Genomic DNA, 18,418 nt, shown 5'->3' on the forward strand with positions numbered 1-18,418 from the left:
ACTACTTAACTTTCAGATATGACTGTCGGATAGTTACGCCACGAGGGTGGGAAAATCGAACCCAAGGGAATCTGAGCCATGGCCTTCGAATTGACTGGTGAAGACTCAATCTCGCTGCCACCATTGTATGATTTAATAACAGTGTCGTTTTTCACCCACGAGCAATCATTATTTTATTTAGCATAATAGAATCACCCTTCATTTTAAGTGAAAGATGTTTATGCATAGCATTGGCGAGAATTCATAACAAAGGAAGTTATCGTTCACTTTTTCATCTCCAATAGCGGGGATTACGTTTTATTGTATGCGATCGCGCGGTAGAAAGCTATTGTCTGCGTAATTACACACTACCTATTCTCCAAACAAAATGACTTGTTAGGGAAAAAACCAATAATAATTAAGTGGCTTGGAAAGAACCTGATCGAAGTAAAAGGTGGTTCTAGAAAGACGAAAAATGGATGATTTCATGAAAAATAAGCGTTAGTAATATAAGTAGAACTCCAGGACTCTAGGAGTCCATTCCTCAGACATTTTATGAAACTGGTAGAGTAACTGTTGCAGCGCCAAACTGTTTGAATAGAAAGGAATGCATATATTTAGGAGCTAACTATGAAAGCCGGCTTAAAGGTGAGACCTTTACTTTTCCTCTTCGTAGGCATACCTTTTCATAAATCAAGGTCGCTGCCGTCGACGGAATCCAGAAGATGATTTTCAGTATAAGGCCAAAGAGACTACAAAGTAGAACCAAAGGAGTATTGGAGGTTATATTGAGTGCCTGTAATTACTAGAGCTCCCATTAAATTAACAGCTGCTGGCGATTTGAACATTCACGTACTTATTATATAAATACAATGCATTGGATATTATTTCTTGAGGTTTATTTTTACTTTTTGCGATTAAGTAGATGAAAAGTTTAGTATCTCTGAAAAACTGTTGTTAATTCTATTTTAACATAAGGTGATTCATTTTCCACCTTTGCTGAAGATACATGGGATGCTGAAAATGCTAATAATTTCCTTTGTTTTTTATGTCTAGCTGTTATGGTTTTATAACTACCTGCTTTAGTTGTGTTCAAAGAAATTTTATGATTTGGAAAAATAGCCATTTTAAGTTGTTCTCCAACAGTATTTTGTCCATCTAAGTTCATCGATAATGTCCAATAAGTATCAATCCTACTGTATTAGGCGCTTGGCTAGTAAAAATAAAATATATGAGCATAAATCGGAATCAAGATAATTATATTTGATGCCCATTGATAATGACTATACTTAACTCCAATTCTTTTAAAACTCAACCCTTTCGGCAGCGGCTGACTATAATAAGTCGGTTGATTATGTCCCTTAATGATGTATTTTTGTCACATCATAAAGATATAGTGGTAATACTTATTTGCTTTTGTAATTAGCTTAACGGTAGTTTTCTTTGAAACCATCTTGTACTCAATGAAATAATTATGATAACAACTATGAAGTCGCCATATAAAAGGAGACACCAGACACCAGTAGCACTAATTAGATTACTCTAAAATAGTGAATTCAAGGATCTGAAATGATTACTCTAAATATGTGGTTGTGCGGTAATAGCATGGTTAATTTTCTCTACGAGACATCAATGTTGGCCGGTGTATGAGCTAGTGTTCCCGCTTTACCCACGTGGGTCCCGGTTTTAATCCCGGTGATGGCGGAGAATTTTCATGGATTGCCCGATCATTGCGTAAGTGCACTCCATTTACAGCATGTCGTCTGTCGGATGGGATTTTTAGTACCCCCCTTGAGACTTTCTTTATGAGCAGGCTAATTCCGTCGCCGGTTTCCTCTCCTTCAGTCTTTAACTACCCTTCCCTACGGCGCAAATCATTACCTAAGCTGTCGTCGCCTCCTCAAAATACCTATCGGCATCAATGAATTCACAGAGCGCCGAATTCCAGGCACGTCTTATTGAGCACTCACCCGGGCAATAATCTTGCTGCCTCCGCGATGATCTCACGGTGAGCGTCATTTGACATACTTTCACTCGACGCTCCCCGCTCCCGTCAGCTGTTTTGGAGGCGGAGAGCGCGCCGAGGAAGAGCAAGAGAATATGTAGTGAGTGCAAGGGAAGAAGGAAGAGGAGACGGAACGATAGGAAGCAGGTGGGTGATGACGAAGGTCATAGGCAGAAAGGAGGTCGGGGGCTCAGGGAAGATGAAGGAGAAATCTAGTGGTCCAGCCGGAGGGCACAGCCAGCCGCCAACGGCATGATGCGTGCAGCAAAGGAGTGAGCGGGAGAGGGAGGGGGGAGCGATTCTCGTGTCCGGGGGGTGGAGGGCTGCTTGCTGTGAAGGACAGGAATATCCTAATGTGGTGTATGGATGATCGGGAAAAAGTCGAGGGTGGGTAGGTGAGGAGACCGCCTTAGAATGTGAGCGAGGACGTTGGGTGAGCTGATGGGTGGGGGATGGAGGGGGAGGCTGGTGTTTGGACGAAAGGAAATTGTCGGAGAGGCGGCTCGATGGCCCGCCGAGAGAAAAGGAAAGTGTTCCTCCGTAGACGGTAGTATGATGTCGAGCGTTGTTGCAGAACGGCGGGGATCTCGTGAGGTGAGTCCAATATAAATAGCCGCTATCGGCGTTTGTCTTTCTTTCTTGGATAGCGCGTTATACTCGGTAATGGTTCTGCCTAAAGTTAAGGACATTGGCCGGTGTCCTTGAATTTCGGCTTCAGTGTAGGTGAGAACAAAGAAATATGCTAAGAGTTGCAGAGTTTAAATATTTGAAAAATACTTTTGTGGGGGAAGCCAATCATACCAGTGAAGAAATATTATAATACCATATGCAACATGAACAAGCCACGCGTGTCTCTTTGGTGGAAGGATAATCCATATTATATGAGTAGAATCTTGAAAAGTGTTTCATACCCCTAAAGGACGCAGAAATCTTTGTGAGTGATTAGACTTAGCCGTGCCTTTTTGTTAGTGGTGGTAGGACAGCACTCGCTTTGTGAAGGGGAAAATTGGGCAGCGTTGAATGTCAGGGAAGGTTCAAAAATCTTGGATTTGTGTGTGCAAGGCGTGTCACGAGTATTTGTCCGGTTATTACCTTTAGGCGGGTCAAAAGTTATTTTGCAAGCCATCTCTGTGACGATAAGCTCCGTTATGAAGCGGATACTTCTGGAAATACCGACCGTCGCAACGGTGGCAGCTATTATTTGTGCAGCTCCGGGACAGAAGAGGAAGTGAATCAGGCCTCCGGCCACGAGAGACCATTTGTGACGTCTACCGGCTGGGCCAAAGTTATGTTGTTTTTTTCGTTGATGGTGACGACGATTTTCTCGTGAAAATCCCAAGGTCTCGATTACATTATTGACCATTTGCTTATGCCTTCGTGGTTCCGGAAGCAAACGCGTCTGGCGACCTCACAATGAGGGATGTGCCAATATCCTTCTTACGATTTTAGTTTTCATTTTCGGCGCTAATCGCTTTTCAAAAAGTGGAGATTGGAATAGATCAATTTGCGATGAATAGGAAAATATTAAACCGAAACTAGAAGCTTGAACGTGATGGAAGGGCTCCATGTAAAAAGTGTTATCATTGCTAATAGGAAACTAATTGCTAATAGAAAATATAATTCTTATGGGATAGGAATCTTGCTGGGAATGTCAGATTTATTTCGGTGTTAATTAATGAACGCTATAAAAATCTGATATAATTTCATTAATGAAGATTCATCGACCCTATCATCTGCTTGAAAATACATGAATAACACAGGTCTGCGACATAAAAATTGTTTCAAATTTAATCAGTGATTTTTATAGTGTTTTCAACGCTGATTTCGGGAAAAATAATGAAAAAGTTCCATCACGCACAGTTATTTCACAAATTGCTGATCTAGTTTTAGCTTTTTTTCGATGTTTTTATACATATATCAGCACTCCAGTGAGTTTGAATTTCGGTTTTTAGGATCTCCATAAACTGTTATTTAGCCGTTTTTATATTAGATATACGTAAAATAAATAGTAATAAGGAGAAACCAGCAGTATTTTCATGTCAGCATTTGTCCTTGCCGTACCCCCTCCCCCTTCCACATGCTGACTCACTGCGCCTCACACAATGGCTACCAGAAGATGCATAAACTCGCCACACTTCTGCTACATTTTTGGTAACTATACCGTTAAAATGCAGCCAAGAAATGTTTCCTATTTTGTTAAAAAGTATATTTTGCCTACTTTGTCATGTAGTTAGGTGATCAAGATAGGTCTTGGGCCACACAAAAAGTTTGTTCAGTGTGTGTTGAAGAACTGGGGCAATAGTTTCAAGGTAAATGGCAGTCCTTGTGGAATACCAATAGTTTGGAGGGAGCCCAAAAATCATTGTGATGACTGCTGTTTTTGTTCTTGCGACGTACGAGGTTTCAACTTGAGAAACAAAAAGTATATTTCTTACCATAACATTCAATTAGCCATTCGCCCTGTTCCTCGTGGACCTGAGGTATCAATACCCTCTCCTCTATATATTTTGGATGACATACATAATGATACTGAACGTTTTAGTCAGAGACGTAGGCCTTTCTTAAGAATCAGCAGAGATTTTAGGATCTAGGTTGAAAGATAAACATATGTACATCTATTTCTTGGTATCAATTTAGGGAAAAAGAGTTTGTATCTTTCTTCTCTCAAGAAGATGACCTGGTGTTTTGCAGTGATGTTCCTGGACTTATGACACGTTTCAAAATAGAATATGCTCATGATGAGTAGATACTTTTTATTGATTCTTCAAAAAGAAGCCTTAAAGCAGTACTTCTACTCAACGGCAATAGGTATGCTTCTATACCAGTTGGATATTCGGTTCACTTAATAGAATGTTACGAAAAATTTGAAGTGGTTTTAAGCAAAGTCTGCTATTCAGACCACAAATAACCCCCACTGTGGTGATTTAAAAGTGATTTCAATGCTGCTTAGTCAACAAGGTGGCTATTCAAAGTTCCCTTGCTTTCTCTGTGAATGGGAGACTTTCTCGATGAATGACAGTAGAGACAGAAAGAAACAATGCATAAAAAAAGCTTGGCCCTTGGAGAAAAAGGTTGGGATTAAAAATGTTGAGAGGATTAAGTTAAATTAAGAATGTCGAGGATCCCAAAAAGGTGTTACCTCCACCACTTCACATTAAGTTGGGGCTGATGAATCAATTTGTTAAGGCATTGCCTAAAGAAGGGAAGTGCTTCAGATATCTTTGTGGACAGTTTCTTAGTTTATCCGAGGTAAGGGTAAAGGAAGGCATCTTTGTCGGACCAGACATTAGAACACTTATGACAGATCCCAACTTTGTGGCCAAAATGGAAAGAAAAGGAAAGTCAGCATCAAATCTTTTAAATTAGTTGTTACTGGTTTCCTGGGAAACAAAAGAGATCCAAACGACAAGACAATCGTCGCAGGCATGCTCGACAACTTTAAGAAGCTTGGCTGTAACATGAGCAGTACAGTTCGTTTTCTCAACTCACATCTTGACTACTTCCCTGCAAACCTTGGTGATGTAAGTGAAGAGCAGGGCGAAAGATTCCGCCAAGACATCAAAGAAATGGAAAGAAGATATGAAGGAAGATGGAACGTCAACATAACAGCGAACTACTGCTGGATGATAAAAAGAGATTTTCCTCAACGAGTCCACAGCCGGACAAGCAGTAAGAGAAGCTTCGACAGAAAGCGAAAGTGTTATTATATGGACTTATGAGCTTTAAGAGAAATGGAAGTTTCCTGGAAATGCAGTTTATAACATGATATATAAATAAACTAAAATTTTATAACGTTGGAAAAAATGTGAAAAATTTCTTACAGTTTGTTACTATACGCAAATATACTCCGTACTTTGTGAGAAAACCTGACGTGATAGGAAAAAATGGATTGCATTTTTTAAATCAGCGCTGGAAAGTACACAAAAATCAGTTATCAAATTTCAAACAATTTTCAAAAAATATTTTTTTGCAGGCCTGTGTAATTATCAATTCTTCTGGAGAGATCCTAAGCGACTTCAGACCATTTTTTCAATTTTTTAACTCTGAAAATATTTATTATTTTGCATGGAGTAATCACCTAGGTTTCCGTATAGAATTGTTTCCCCTACATCCTAAAGAGGATAAAATTTTTAATCGGAATTTTCAATGGATAAGAAATCTGACGAACTCTACTATAATTTTTTCTCGACTTTTCTGATACATAGAGATAATTTAAATATAAAATAATTATTTTAAAACGAAAAACGGACATATTAAGGGAAAGTAAATGATTTTTAAAGCACGTTACTTCCTTTTCTTTACACTACAAACTGCTGTAAAACACTGGCACTGGCTTTAAAATACCCTAAAATTGTTTAATATAAGTAGATTATTTTTGGTATTTGTCATAGTGCGCTTCTTAGGGAAAACATTAATGTGATTACTCAATAAAAAAATTTAAAATGGTAGTTGTACATAATAAATTCGCTGGTTAACGGAACACTTAACTGATGGGAACATCTATTCTCGCTAAGAGATCACCTTTACTAATACTTTGAATTTTAAGTTATACACTGAATGATATGATAGTCCTTGGTTCCGGGACCGATGAAGGTTTTCCGAGAACTGATCGTATAGTATGCGATGGGGCTGACGTCACCCTCATCAATCCTAGTCAAGCTTCGAGACTTAGCGTGCAAAATCGAGTCTCTTGGCTCTGCGAGCTGAGGAATATTTTAGTCACTTTGTAAATGATGTTAAATTCTTAGTCTACTAAAAACGCCGGTTCTCTTTTCATCTGAAAGTTTAAGAAGTGCTAAATTATAAAAATGCGTATTTAATTAAATAAAAACGCATAATTGTCGGTAATGAAACCATATGGCAGCCAGAAATGATAATCATATTCTTCATGAGCGCTTTGCCGACTGGCTATTTTTAATTTAGGCCTTTTATGATTACCTCCTTCTTCATACATTTTCAATAAGTTCAAAAAATATTTTCGAAGAGGTCCGTTAAAGTAACTATATTGTAAATTATGCGTTTTGGGGAAAGAGTAAAAATTAGCTAATTATTCATTGGATTCCAAACGCTGAATAAAATGAAACCAATTCAGTGTTATCGGGCATATAAACCTAACTTTTATATTAGACTAGAGAATAACAGTCACATTTGTAACCATTTGAACACAAGAAAAGGCAGACATGAAGTGGAGTGACTCATTTTGTTACGTAGAAATTTTTGTTTACAGATTAGTGCGTTCAGTAAGTTTAAATTTTATTTTTCGGCGCACTGAAGCGAAATACTTCGAAAATTTGCGATTAACTAATGGTATAAAAAGGCCAGAAACTGGCAAGCGTTTTACTATTTATAAGCGGTATACTACTTTTAAAAAATATATTATTATTAAAAATCAGCCGAACAGCTTTATATATTTCAGCAATGCGTATAGGTTCTTAACTTTTTCTATATGTGTATGAGTCCCTCTTTTATTGAAAATACCTGAAAGTAATACCGGTGGGGACAGTGCTTTCCGACGGCAAAGTTACTGGTTTTGCAACGGAACTATAGTGTCCAAGTAATAATGGAAGATTTAATTACACTTACCTCACCTGATGGAGAAGGATTTTGAAGACGTGTTTCTATGTCCAAAAGCTTAACGCTCACCTCTGCCCATTTTCAAACTATTTCACAGTACAAGGAGACTTAGAAATAGCACTCATGTTTCATTCCTGGAGAAAAAAATCCAAACTAAAAAAAGGGAGTCGACTGTATCCAAAGAGGTTTTAGGTGGCTAAAAGTACTCTCCAAGGCAGCTCATACCACTTTTAAGCCTTTCCTACATCATGCTCGGATATCTCGGTTTGCGTTAGCCGCTGCTATGCGGGAAAATTTGCGCGTTTGAAAGTAGTCGCACTTTTAAGATTTATTTTGAATCAGCTCGATAGAAATAATTTTCTATTGTGGTATGGAGACGTATTAAAGTATGTAAAAAATTTCATAAAATATGGTTGTTCACTCTATTTTACCGTCACAGTAAAATAACATTTTTCTTTGATTGCAGGAAAATGGCATACCAAACTTGGCATTCGACCCTAACCCTGAGAGTGGTGGAACGGTCGTTGAAGTCTCTGAAGGGAAGCAGAATGGACACCACATTGGACCGGCTCGAAGTCCATCTCTAGAGGCCAATCGTGATGGATCAAACCTACCCAAGAGGCAAGAATGGGATAAACCTGTTGAGTTCCTCCTGTCTTGCATAGCGATGTCCGTTGGGTTGGGAAATCTGTGGAGGTTTCCATTCACAGCCTACGACAACGGAGGAGGCGCATTTCTCATTCCATACATCGTAGTTCTTTTCATCATTGGGAAACCACTCTATTATTTGGAAATCGCCATCGGACAGTTTTCGAATTCTGGGCCAGTAAAAGTTTGGGAAGTGGTCCCGGCACTAAGAGGTGAGTTGTTTCTAAAGACTTAGATGAAAACGCAGAAGTCACGCCCATTTCATTCATTGTTCATGGATCAGAATGGAATTGAGGAAAATAAAATGTGCTGCTATATTTTAGTTATGCTCACCGTATTTTGGCTTCAAAGTTTTGAAAAATATCATAAAAGATATTAAATATCAGCAAAGTTGAGTGCACTCAAATGCGTGCTGGTTTAAGGCTTTACCTTATGTCTACGTGGATAATGCAATGTAATCCGATACGGAAATGTTCTTCTGCAACGCGTTGTGAAGTTTTCAGAATGAGCGAAACTAGAATATTAACCAAGAGCTTCGAAAAATAGATAGAAATGTCACAACCTTTTACCAAAATAGTTATTTTACTGTATATGTATTCCGATAAAAATATTTCCTCTCATGTTTATTTATATATTTTTATTCGAACCGCTACATTTTTCTTCGCGATATAGCACATCAAATCCCGAGCGAAAGATTTTGCTGCCATTTTCCGCTGCTCGATTATTGGCACATTAGAATTTTTCACGAGTCATTTAGCGTAAATTTCGCCATTAACAACGCGGCATTTTAAAAATATTAAAAAAATGTCAAGACAAGATTGTCAATATCTTTCATAAATTTAACTGTTTTTATCTTTCAGGCATTGGTGTTGGTCAATCAATTTCTGTGGGCTGCGCTCTGTCGTACTATTGCTCACTCACTGCTCTAGCCACCTTCTACTTCTTCGCGTCATTTTCTAATGAGCTACCATGGTCAACTTGTGATCCATCATGGAATGACTGCTTTGATTCTAAGCCCCGAAATTTGGCTGAAGATGTCGGAAATTTGACAATGTCGTCAAATATCTCTGGAATGAAACACAGTTCTTCAGAGTTATACTTTTTGTAAGTTGGCACAAAATTAAATTCCTAGTAGTATTAAAGCATGTGTTTACTCAGTAATCAATAAAATATTCTTTCATATCATTAACGTAAGGTAAATCATAAGTGTTCGCTAACTTGCATTGACGTCCAATATGATTAAAATGGATGGCACATAAAAAATTATCCCTATTCTTTAATTTGGTTCATCCTTATCGAATAATTATTTAACCTCTTTAATTTACATTAACAATGAAAATAAGGCGTTATCCAAAATGACACAGGTGAAGTGAAATGATCTTAAAAAAATATATAATTAGCGAGAACCTAACTCTAGCATATCCTATCATGTGCCTCCGAAATAATAAGCCATTTAAGTTCCAACATAATGAGTTTATGCCCTGTTAGAATAAATTTTCAGTCCACTCATCGATTACATTTATTATATCATAAATATACTGGCTCTTTCTGGTTCTTTACCTCATATCACTCCACACGTTGAATTAGCCTTAATAGAAAAATAAGCCGTAAGTCCTTAAATATTCAGGAATTGCCCATATGTTTGTGTATGCGAGTGGTGAAGAGAATAAGGGACAGTAATTATATGAAAGTTATTGTTTTACTGAGTGGAGATAGAAACACTTTCTTTCGTATCTCTGGATAAAACGTATTTGCCGGAGCCAGTGATTTATCAGTGATTTTGGAGCATGCCATGATTTGATTGTTATCTCAGGCGGTACGTGCTGAATCAAAAGGACGACATTGAGGATGGAATCGGTTTGCCAGATTGGAGACTTACCCTGTGTCTGCTTTTCTCCTGGGTGTCGATTTTCCTGGTCTTCATGAAGGGTGTACAGAGCGCCGGGAAGGCTTCATATTTCCTAGCGCTCTTCCCTTATGTTGTGATGATTACCTTGCTTATAAGAGGGGTAACTCTGCCGGGAGCCATTGATGGAATTTTGTTCTTCATAAGCCCTAGGTGGGCAGAGCTTCTAAATCCCAAGGTATGTGCCTACTCGGGATCTCCCGTAAAAAAGAGTATGTGGGTGAGTAAGGTTCCGACGACATAACCAATTAGATAAATTTTTTATGCTATTCGATTTCGAATCGCTGTTGATTTTATTCTGAAACTATTAAAAATGACAAGGAATATATGTTATTTCTGAATTGAATAATTATCATGTGTGATAAAATCATATGAATCTTAAAATAAGTTATTCTAACGAATAATTTCAGAAAAATACGAAGTGATCTTCCATCGCAAAAACAATTGAGAAAAATTGGCTTTTCTATCATTCCGGTGCTATAATTACCAGCTGAGACTTAAGAAAGACTTCTATAATTATGGGTTTGTGTTTAACCAGAATATTGACCTTATAGAGGACCTGAGAGGTGAGTTAACTGGGCCCGTACTGAGCCGTTGTGAAATTTAAGCGTTCAGAAAAGTGGCGGGGCATTTCCTTCCCTCTTTTTCTTCCCCATGGGCCAATTTCTGATTTCTTTATACCTGACACTCTGACAATTTTACAGCGTGGATGTTGTACATGACGGGAGCCAAGAGGCTAGGTCTAGGTTGAAGCCCGTCCGAAGACCTTCGTTCTAACGTTATGTCCTCTAAGCACCCCATTTAAGTCCGAAAATTGTAACTATAATGTGAGGAAATAGAATAATTTTTCGGGAATGTGAACTTTACATTGAAATTCACTTTTAAATCCCACCCATTGATTTTTCATTCGCAGGTTTGGTATTCAGCCGTGACCCAATGCTTTTTCTCGCTTAACGTATCCTTTGGGACTGTGATTTATTCTTCCTCATTCAACAATTTTAAGCACAATTTTCACAGGTTAGTAGTTTTTACCGCCCCGAGAATTTTTTATTGCGCAAGTGACAAATTGAGAAATGTCATTTTTTTAATTAATACATTTTTTCTGTTAACAGGGACGTTATCATCGTGACTACGCTGGACACGTGTACGAGTCTTTTGGCAGGTTTTACCATTTTCTCAATTTTGGGAAACCTTGCTTATGAATCGGGAATGAAAGACATTGCATCTGTTGTTCAGGGAGGAACAGGTCTGGCCTTCATTTCTTATCCGGATGCGATCGCTAAATTTGATGCAGTCCCGCAGGTAAAACTATTAAAATTCCTACATTTTTACGGGAATTTCCTAATTTAGGTTTATCTATCCTAATTACTTTCAACTATCGCAAAGACATATCTCATGTTGTGATATAAGACATTTTCTCTCGGAGTTAAGGCATTGATGACATTTTCATTTGATTGCCTACTAGGCACAATCAAGGATTTTCATTTCAGCCAACAATCTATTTTGTAGTTTTTTATGAAAATAAAATTTGAATTCAATTATTAAATGGTTTTGTTGATCCGATGGGTAATTGATGATTATATTATTTATAGTTTGTCATGAATTATAGAAGAAATTGAGAATGAATATTTTCGCGAAACTTTTCAGCTCTTCTCCGTGCTGTTTTTCCTCATGCTCTACACCTTGGCCATCGGAAGCACCGTCCCTCTGACTGGATCATTCGTGACAACAATAAGGGATTACTACCCAAAAACCAAACTTTGGGTTGTCACGTTGTTTGTCTGTGTGATTGGATTCTTATGCGGTCTCGTGTACATTACACCGGTGAGTAGATGGATTTAATCGATAGTACTATCCACCAAATAGTTTCTTTTCTTGTTTTAGTGGTCAAAATTACCACTTATGATAATCTTGGGGTTTCTAGCCTCAGGTCGTTTCTTAAAAGCTTATGATAACTTGCGCCGAGTTGGGCCATCAACACATATATCAATTATTATTATTATTTCGTCTTATATTCTCAAGCGAATTTAGGACATTGTTGTCCTCTCTTCCAATTAACTTGATGGACAATCACAAACATCCATGCCCTGGATGGTGATCAATCCACCTAGGCGGGATTCGAACCCGCGACCTCTAGGAGCAGCCGGGGACTTTACCCCGACGCCACCGAGGCCGGCAATGAGAGTTATGAAGATATTATATGTAATAGGGTTGTCCGCTAATTTTTTTATCGCTGAATTTGAAAGGTTTAACTAAAAAATGAATTACAGCCGCGTTAATTTTATTTTCTGCGCTCTATTAATATATTTATAGTCCCTCCCAAAGTGGCAAAATTTCGTGCTCCGCTGAAACAATCTACCGCCATGTTGATTGAGGAGTGACCTCAGCAGACATTGTCGCTGCTTATGTCACCGTCCTCTCCGTGCTGGGAGCGTTGAGATGATCGCGAATGCGATAATCACTGATCTGAAAAAAATTATGCAATCGAAAAAGCAGCGAAAAAATATAAAATGAGACAGGGGCAAACCAAGGGGTACACTTTCTTTGTGACTGCCCTCAACTTTGGCACATACGCCCGAAATAGCCTTGATTGCTGCTATTAGAGCAGTATTCTTTGGAGAGAGATTGCTTAAAGCAGATGTACGGGACCGTGCGACTACGGGATTCTTACATTTTTTATGACTTTTAACTCTTCCTGAGAATAATAATTTTATTGATGCTCTATATTTACCGAAGACTAGGGGTTGGTGATACGACCTCCTAGGGAAATTCCAAACTTTTGAGATAAATAGCTAACTCCGTATTACGTACGTATGTTGACGTTTAAACGGAATATTAAAATGCTACTAAGCTTTAGGGAGATTATTTTAAAATAAAAGAATGTCCAAGAGATTTGGGCATTACTATACAGATAAGTCTAAATCCTGTATGTTGTTTCGTTGAGGTTGCGATGCTCGTGGAATGTATAATGCCGCGGTCAGAGAACCTGAGGAAGGCATGATGGATAGACAGAGACGCGCTGTACTTGTCTTGGGAAAAAGAGGGCTCAATCAAAATTTTTAAATAGGCGTACCAAGAACGAGATTCTTTTCTTCTCGATTAAAAATAAACACATTATGGCTTGTAGGGAAAATAAAAAGAAACCTGTTAGACCGAGAGAACAACGTACTTGGGATGTTCTAAATCATAAGCCGCAACGCTAACCGCAGTGCTACCTTTCACCATACAATGGCAAGGGAAATTTTAGAAAATCATTCCTTTGTTATTTGATGATTTTTGTAAAGTGTTTCCGAAGCAATTACATTATTCATTCTAACTTCACTTCCACTGCTCTGAAATATTTTTTAATATTCTAAAACCTATTTTACATATAACCTGACTCTCAGTTTTAATGAGTTGGATGTGTGCTATTGGAGGAGCTGTTGAGTTTCATGATTTACTAAAGTACGTTTTCGACTGAAACTCGACATTAATATCGTCCTCTTCAGTTTTAACATACGTATCAATGCAGCGCAAATGTATTTACCTTTACTCCAATTTTTGCTTTTCATCCCAATAACCACTATCGTCGTAAACAGTGCGTGAAAAGTTTAAATTTTTGTTGTTTATAAACATTCTGTCAGGTATGGCCGGCCAATACATTTCTTGTTGTAACAAAATCTCTGGAGTATGGCTAAGGAAGAGAATTTAATACACTTGATGGAATATATTTCATTTAAAGATGAAAATTAATCCGAGATATTTATTCGTGATTTCCTAAAGAAGTATGTAAGGAGCCATTCCATTTTTAATGATTCAACCTCAGTTTAGTTTTTGAGAAATATCGCATTATTAGAAGCCATGTAGCTGAGTTATCTAAGTAGACATATTTATCACGGTGCTTTCTAGAAATTAAAATGGTATTTGGTGGAATACGCTCATAACTTTGCCATTTTATCATGGACTGAAGTCGGTGGCGGTACCCTAACTGCGATCCATAGCATTTATGTACTGCCAGTTGACGTCACGGCCTAGGCATGGCCTCCCGTTTTCTTGACCTTAAAATTTTTGCATTATTTTGGGACATACTATTAGGCTATATCATGCAATACAACTGCTGTTTTATTTTTTTTTAATTTTAAGCGGGGTAGGTTTTCTCGTCATTTTAACATTTATTTTTCGAGATTCTAAGATCTTGACACTTTTCAAATTAGTATATTTTATATAATCAGTAAGCATAGCTTGCGAACCGTTATATAAGCCATTTTACTTTTAAAATTCTAAAATAAGCCCATCCTGAACTAAAATAGATGCTGTTTCTTTAATTTCAGGGTGGAATGTTCGTACTCACTTTAGTGGATTACTATGGCGCCTCCTTTGTGGTTTTTATTTTATCAGCGATTGAAGTGATGGCCATTAATTGGATTTATGGTAAGGAAAATAAATTTATTATTTTTAATTTATTAAACCAGTGATAATATCAGGAAATTATTTACATACACTGTATTGGTTACATTATCGCAGTAATGTTGTAGATTGAATTTTTTCATTTTGAGTTTTCACGTGGGGGCTTTCGTTTGATAGAAAAAAAGTTTTTTTCACTTACATTTTAGGAAAAAAAAAGTCTCTATGTCAAGTAACATTATCATTCCAACGAATCATTTAGACTTGTGGGGCTGTTATGTTTTGATTCGAATGGAAACTTTGGGAATTCAGGAATTGGCAGAAAAATTCCGTCAGATTTCAGTGAGAATTTTATAAATACTGGCGTTAGTATTTCACCGCCCTTTGCACAATACCTATCTGCTTATTACAGTTCGTTCGCTCGATTATTCACGATGATTGGTGAATGGTTTGGGGTCGCTTACGTTCAGCCTAACAGCTTACTCACTTCGATTGGCTGCATGGATTTACAACACGTGAGAACTTCCCTTAAGTTCATATTAATTTACTATGAATTAGTATAAAGTATATTTAACATATAATTAAGTGCCAGCGTGTATCTGCTAATTGTACACATAACTGCTAAAATGTATATCTCCTTTTAAAGTGTTAGCTGTCAAGTAAAAAATGCCTATCATAATTTATGGCGTGAATTTGCGGCTATTTAAAGATTTATAAATTAGAATACTCCCTTTGAAGGGAACTTATGCGTAATCCACGGGGGTATATTATTCAGCCTAGAATTTACCAATAATTGCGATATTTTACATGAAGCATTCCCATAAATTTATGCGTACGATTCAGGGAAATAACAATAATTGAAATTTTTTCTCTCAGGTTTGGAAAACTTTTGCCAGGACATTAACTTCGTCCTCAACAGGAAGCTGAACACATATTGGAGGCTATGCTGGGGAATCCTTACTCCCGTATTACTACTTACCATATTTATGTACTCTGTATTTAATTTGAAACCAGTCACGTATGGAGGCATCGAAATGCCGCCCATCGCTCACAGTAAGTGTATTTTTCCATTTTACAGTTCCTCATTCCTCTAGACCTTCAACTCAGTTTTCCCTCTCTCTTAAATAGATCCACTTTAAAAGCAATTCAACCTGAATGTTGATTTGGGTTGAAGAGGTTGGAGCATATCCGGAACTTAGTCCAAACCGTGTAAATGGATAAATTTAGCATGTAAAAAATGGGTAAGGATATCAATTCCTTCCTCGAGCCACCTCGCTCTACGTGTATTTTTCTGGGAGGCCGAAATTTTCACACGGAATTGAGCCTGGGATCTATTTATGTGGACCAACTTCCTGCTTTCCAGTCCACCACTTTTACCTTCAATAAATATTATAGGTAGAGTTATTTAGCGTACATGCAAGTGTCTAGTTACTTTGTGTACGACATTCCTTTTATTTAGCAATTTGATTCATCAAACTAATATGGATAAGTCATGGAAGCTTCCTTAAGTATATTGTTGAAGTTCTATTGAAAATACTTCGACAGAAAAAAATTAGTGTTTGGTATTCTGGGCAAGTGTTGAAATAGCTTATCATTTTAAGTAATAAAATTGAAACATTTTCAGCTATGGGATGGATATTGATGGCATTTGGAGCAATGCAGTTACCTCTCTGGGTGGCAATCGAGTTTTACAAACAACGAGGTAAACCATTTTCACAGGTAAGACGCTTTTCGCTGATTTAATGTCATTGCTATTTGGAAAACTTTGGAACAGTTTTTAGCAAGCATAATTTTTTATTTAATAGATTGTGAAGTCATCATTCACCCCGAGTTTCCAGTGGGGACCAAGGAGTCACAAGGACCGAGAAGAGTGGCATAAGTTCAAAAGTGAACAAGCTGCAGAATATTACAAAGAGAAAAATGGTGGGCGAAGATTGATGAAGAGTCTCCTGGGATTCGATATGAGCTATAGAATATCAAGTGTTTTAGGAAGACGGAAAATCCATACTATTAATGGTAGTCGAAGTTGATATTAGTTGAGAATTTTTTTATTAGAAAATATTTTTTTCAGTATTGGAACATTATTATTTTCTCTGCTTAATGATGAAGCCAAATTTATGGAGTAAAATACCTGTGATCAAAGATCTTCATATATTTTTGTTGATAAACTGTTGCTGGTTTCAAAAGAATAAATTTTTTATGAATTTTGCTCTTTTTGTTTTTGCTCTTGAATTTTGTTCTGCTATCGTTATTGCGATTGCGGATGCTATGAATATTGATTTAAATTATTTAATTTGGAGAATCAATATAATGTATTCGTTTCAAATTCATATTTAAAAAAATGAAGAAGCACTTTAATGATATGATGCAAATACTTTTTTGGGCAAATATGTTTGAGCCCAAAAGTATGTAGTAGGATGGTATGAAATGGGAAAAATAATGAAAATAAATAATAAGACATCAATTTGAATTCAAGTACAAGCCATTTTTTTTTAAAAAAGGAAGTATTCCGCATGTTGTATTAATGTAATCTATTTGAAAGAAATCATAAATATTCGTTTTTAAAAAAGATATGAATTATGAACAAACTTATGAATACAGGCCGCAAAGAGATATTTTCAATTTATTAATCCGATTGACTATTTTTAATGGGGTGTTTGCATGGATTTTTTTAGCGATATATGCGGAAACTTCACTTCATCCTAGATACGGAAATGCTATTTAAACTTAAATTTAGGGTAATTTTGGCCATTTCTGGCTGCGTTAAAAATTATCCGGTTTGAACGTCCGCGAAAACAAGAAAAATGAACATGGCCGCCTGTGACGTCACGTGCCCGTAACTTCGAGTACTTACCGTACGGGTATGCTGTAGTTAATGGTTACGCGCTCTCTTGAACGAAAGTCAGAGATAAACTGTGCGCAATGTCGGCATATAAATGGTGTTTTGTACCAGAGTGTACAAATACAAGCAGCAGGAACCCTAGCAAAGTGTTTTTCGCGGTTCCGAAGGAAGAGAAACGGAGGAAGAAATGGTTTAGAGCTGCAGGAAGGGACTTCAATGTCTCTCTGAAATCAACCCTTTATTGCTGCGAGGACCACTTTTAAGGTATTTTAATATTTATTACTGACGCTTATTTAATAGATGCTAATGTATGTATATGACACGTAAATTATTCATGATGAAGAGCCTTTAACATCTGCTGAATGAATCCATTAATCGTACAAAATAGCCAACGTAATGAAATGGAAAATAGATGCTTCCAAAAAACTGCAATTCAAAGGATGTAAATTGTTGACGAAGAAAACCTTGGAAGAAGCATCTAGTAGATCAGAAGTAAACAGTTTGAGCTATGATTTTGGTATGTACAGTTAAAAATATATACCTAATGCTTTTGTTCATAGATGGAGGATGACATGGGAAATTTCATGAGGTGCAAAATGGTAGGAGGGCATAAGCTATAGAAAAAATGTGCTTTTCCCCACGTATTTGGCTGCCAGGAAGATCCGTAGAGAGCATTTGCGTCAACCACCCGAAAATTACCCATGAAGAGGACTCAGCAGAGATTAATAGAAGACGCACTGAGTGTAAGTTATACATATGCAGCCCTCCCTAGGCTGGATCTAAAGATATTTGTAGCCTCAATGTGAATTGATGAATATTACAGTCTTATTATGGGAACTCTTTATAGGTACCTACCTTAAGTGTAGACTGCATTGTTTATATTTGCCCTTTAAACAAATTAATATTTTAATTAATGAATAAAATAAATGATAATCACTAAATAGAAACAGTTACAGAGACATAAATATGTTCTACAGGTATAGATTGACTAATATATGATTTGCTGACACATATAGGCGGATCCAGGGGGAGGAGGGGGCACGGGGGCACATACCCCCCCAGACCCTTAAAAATGTGCTAG

At 37.2% G+C, this 18,418-nt stretch overlaps 1 protein-coding gene across 1 annotated transcript; it reads left to right on the forward strand.

Annotated features, from left to right (window-relative positions):
• The first annotated feature begins 2,424 nt into the window (after positions 1–2,424).
• On the forward strand, positions 2,425–16,704 carry LOC124153536 (sodium-dependent nutrient amino acid transporter 1-like). Its single transcript, XM_046526767.1, has 11 exons — positions 2,425–2,578; positions 8,025–8,418; positions 9,067–9,310; positions 10,020–10,290; positions 11,026–11,129; positions 11,225–11,414; positions 11,760–11,936; positions 14,423–14,522; positions 15,372–15,548; positions 16,120–16,214; positions 16,301–16,704. The coding sequence occupies exons 1-11, from the start codon at positions 2,426–2,428 to the stop codon at positions 16,523–16,525; spliced, it is 2,130 nt and encodes a 709-aa protein (XP_046382723.1). The 5' UTR covers position 2,425; the 3' UTR covers positions 16,526–16,704.
• The last annotated feature ends 1,714 nt before the right edge of the window (positions 16,705–18,418 follow it).

The sequence above is a fragment of the Ischnura elegans genome, chromosome 1, assembly GCF_921293095.1.
Source record: "Ischnura elegans chromosome 1, ioIscEleg1.1, whole genome shotgun sequence".
NCBI classification, from domain to species: domain Eukaryota; kingdom Metazoa; phylum Arthropoda; class Insecta; order Odonata; family Coenagrionidae; genus Ischnura; species Ischnura elegans.

Bases quoted from the DNA above. Each gene is read 5' to 3' on its own strand.
- LOC124153536 (XM_046526767.1), top strand. From the start codon at position 2,426: ATGGGTGGGGGATGGAGGGGGAGGCTGGTGTTTGGACGAAAGGAAATT. The intron at 11,937-14,422 runs GTGAGTAGATGG...CTTTAATTTCAG, and splicing joins GTCTCGTGTACATTACACCG to GGTGGAATGTTCGTACTCAC. The intron at 14,523-15,371 runs GTAAGGAAAATA...TTTTTCTCTCAG, and splicing joins GGCCATTAATTGGATTTATG to GTTTGGAAAACTTTTGCCAG.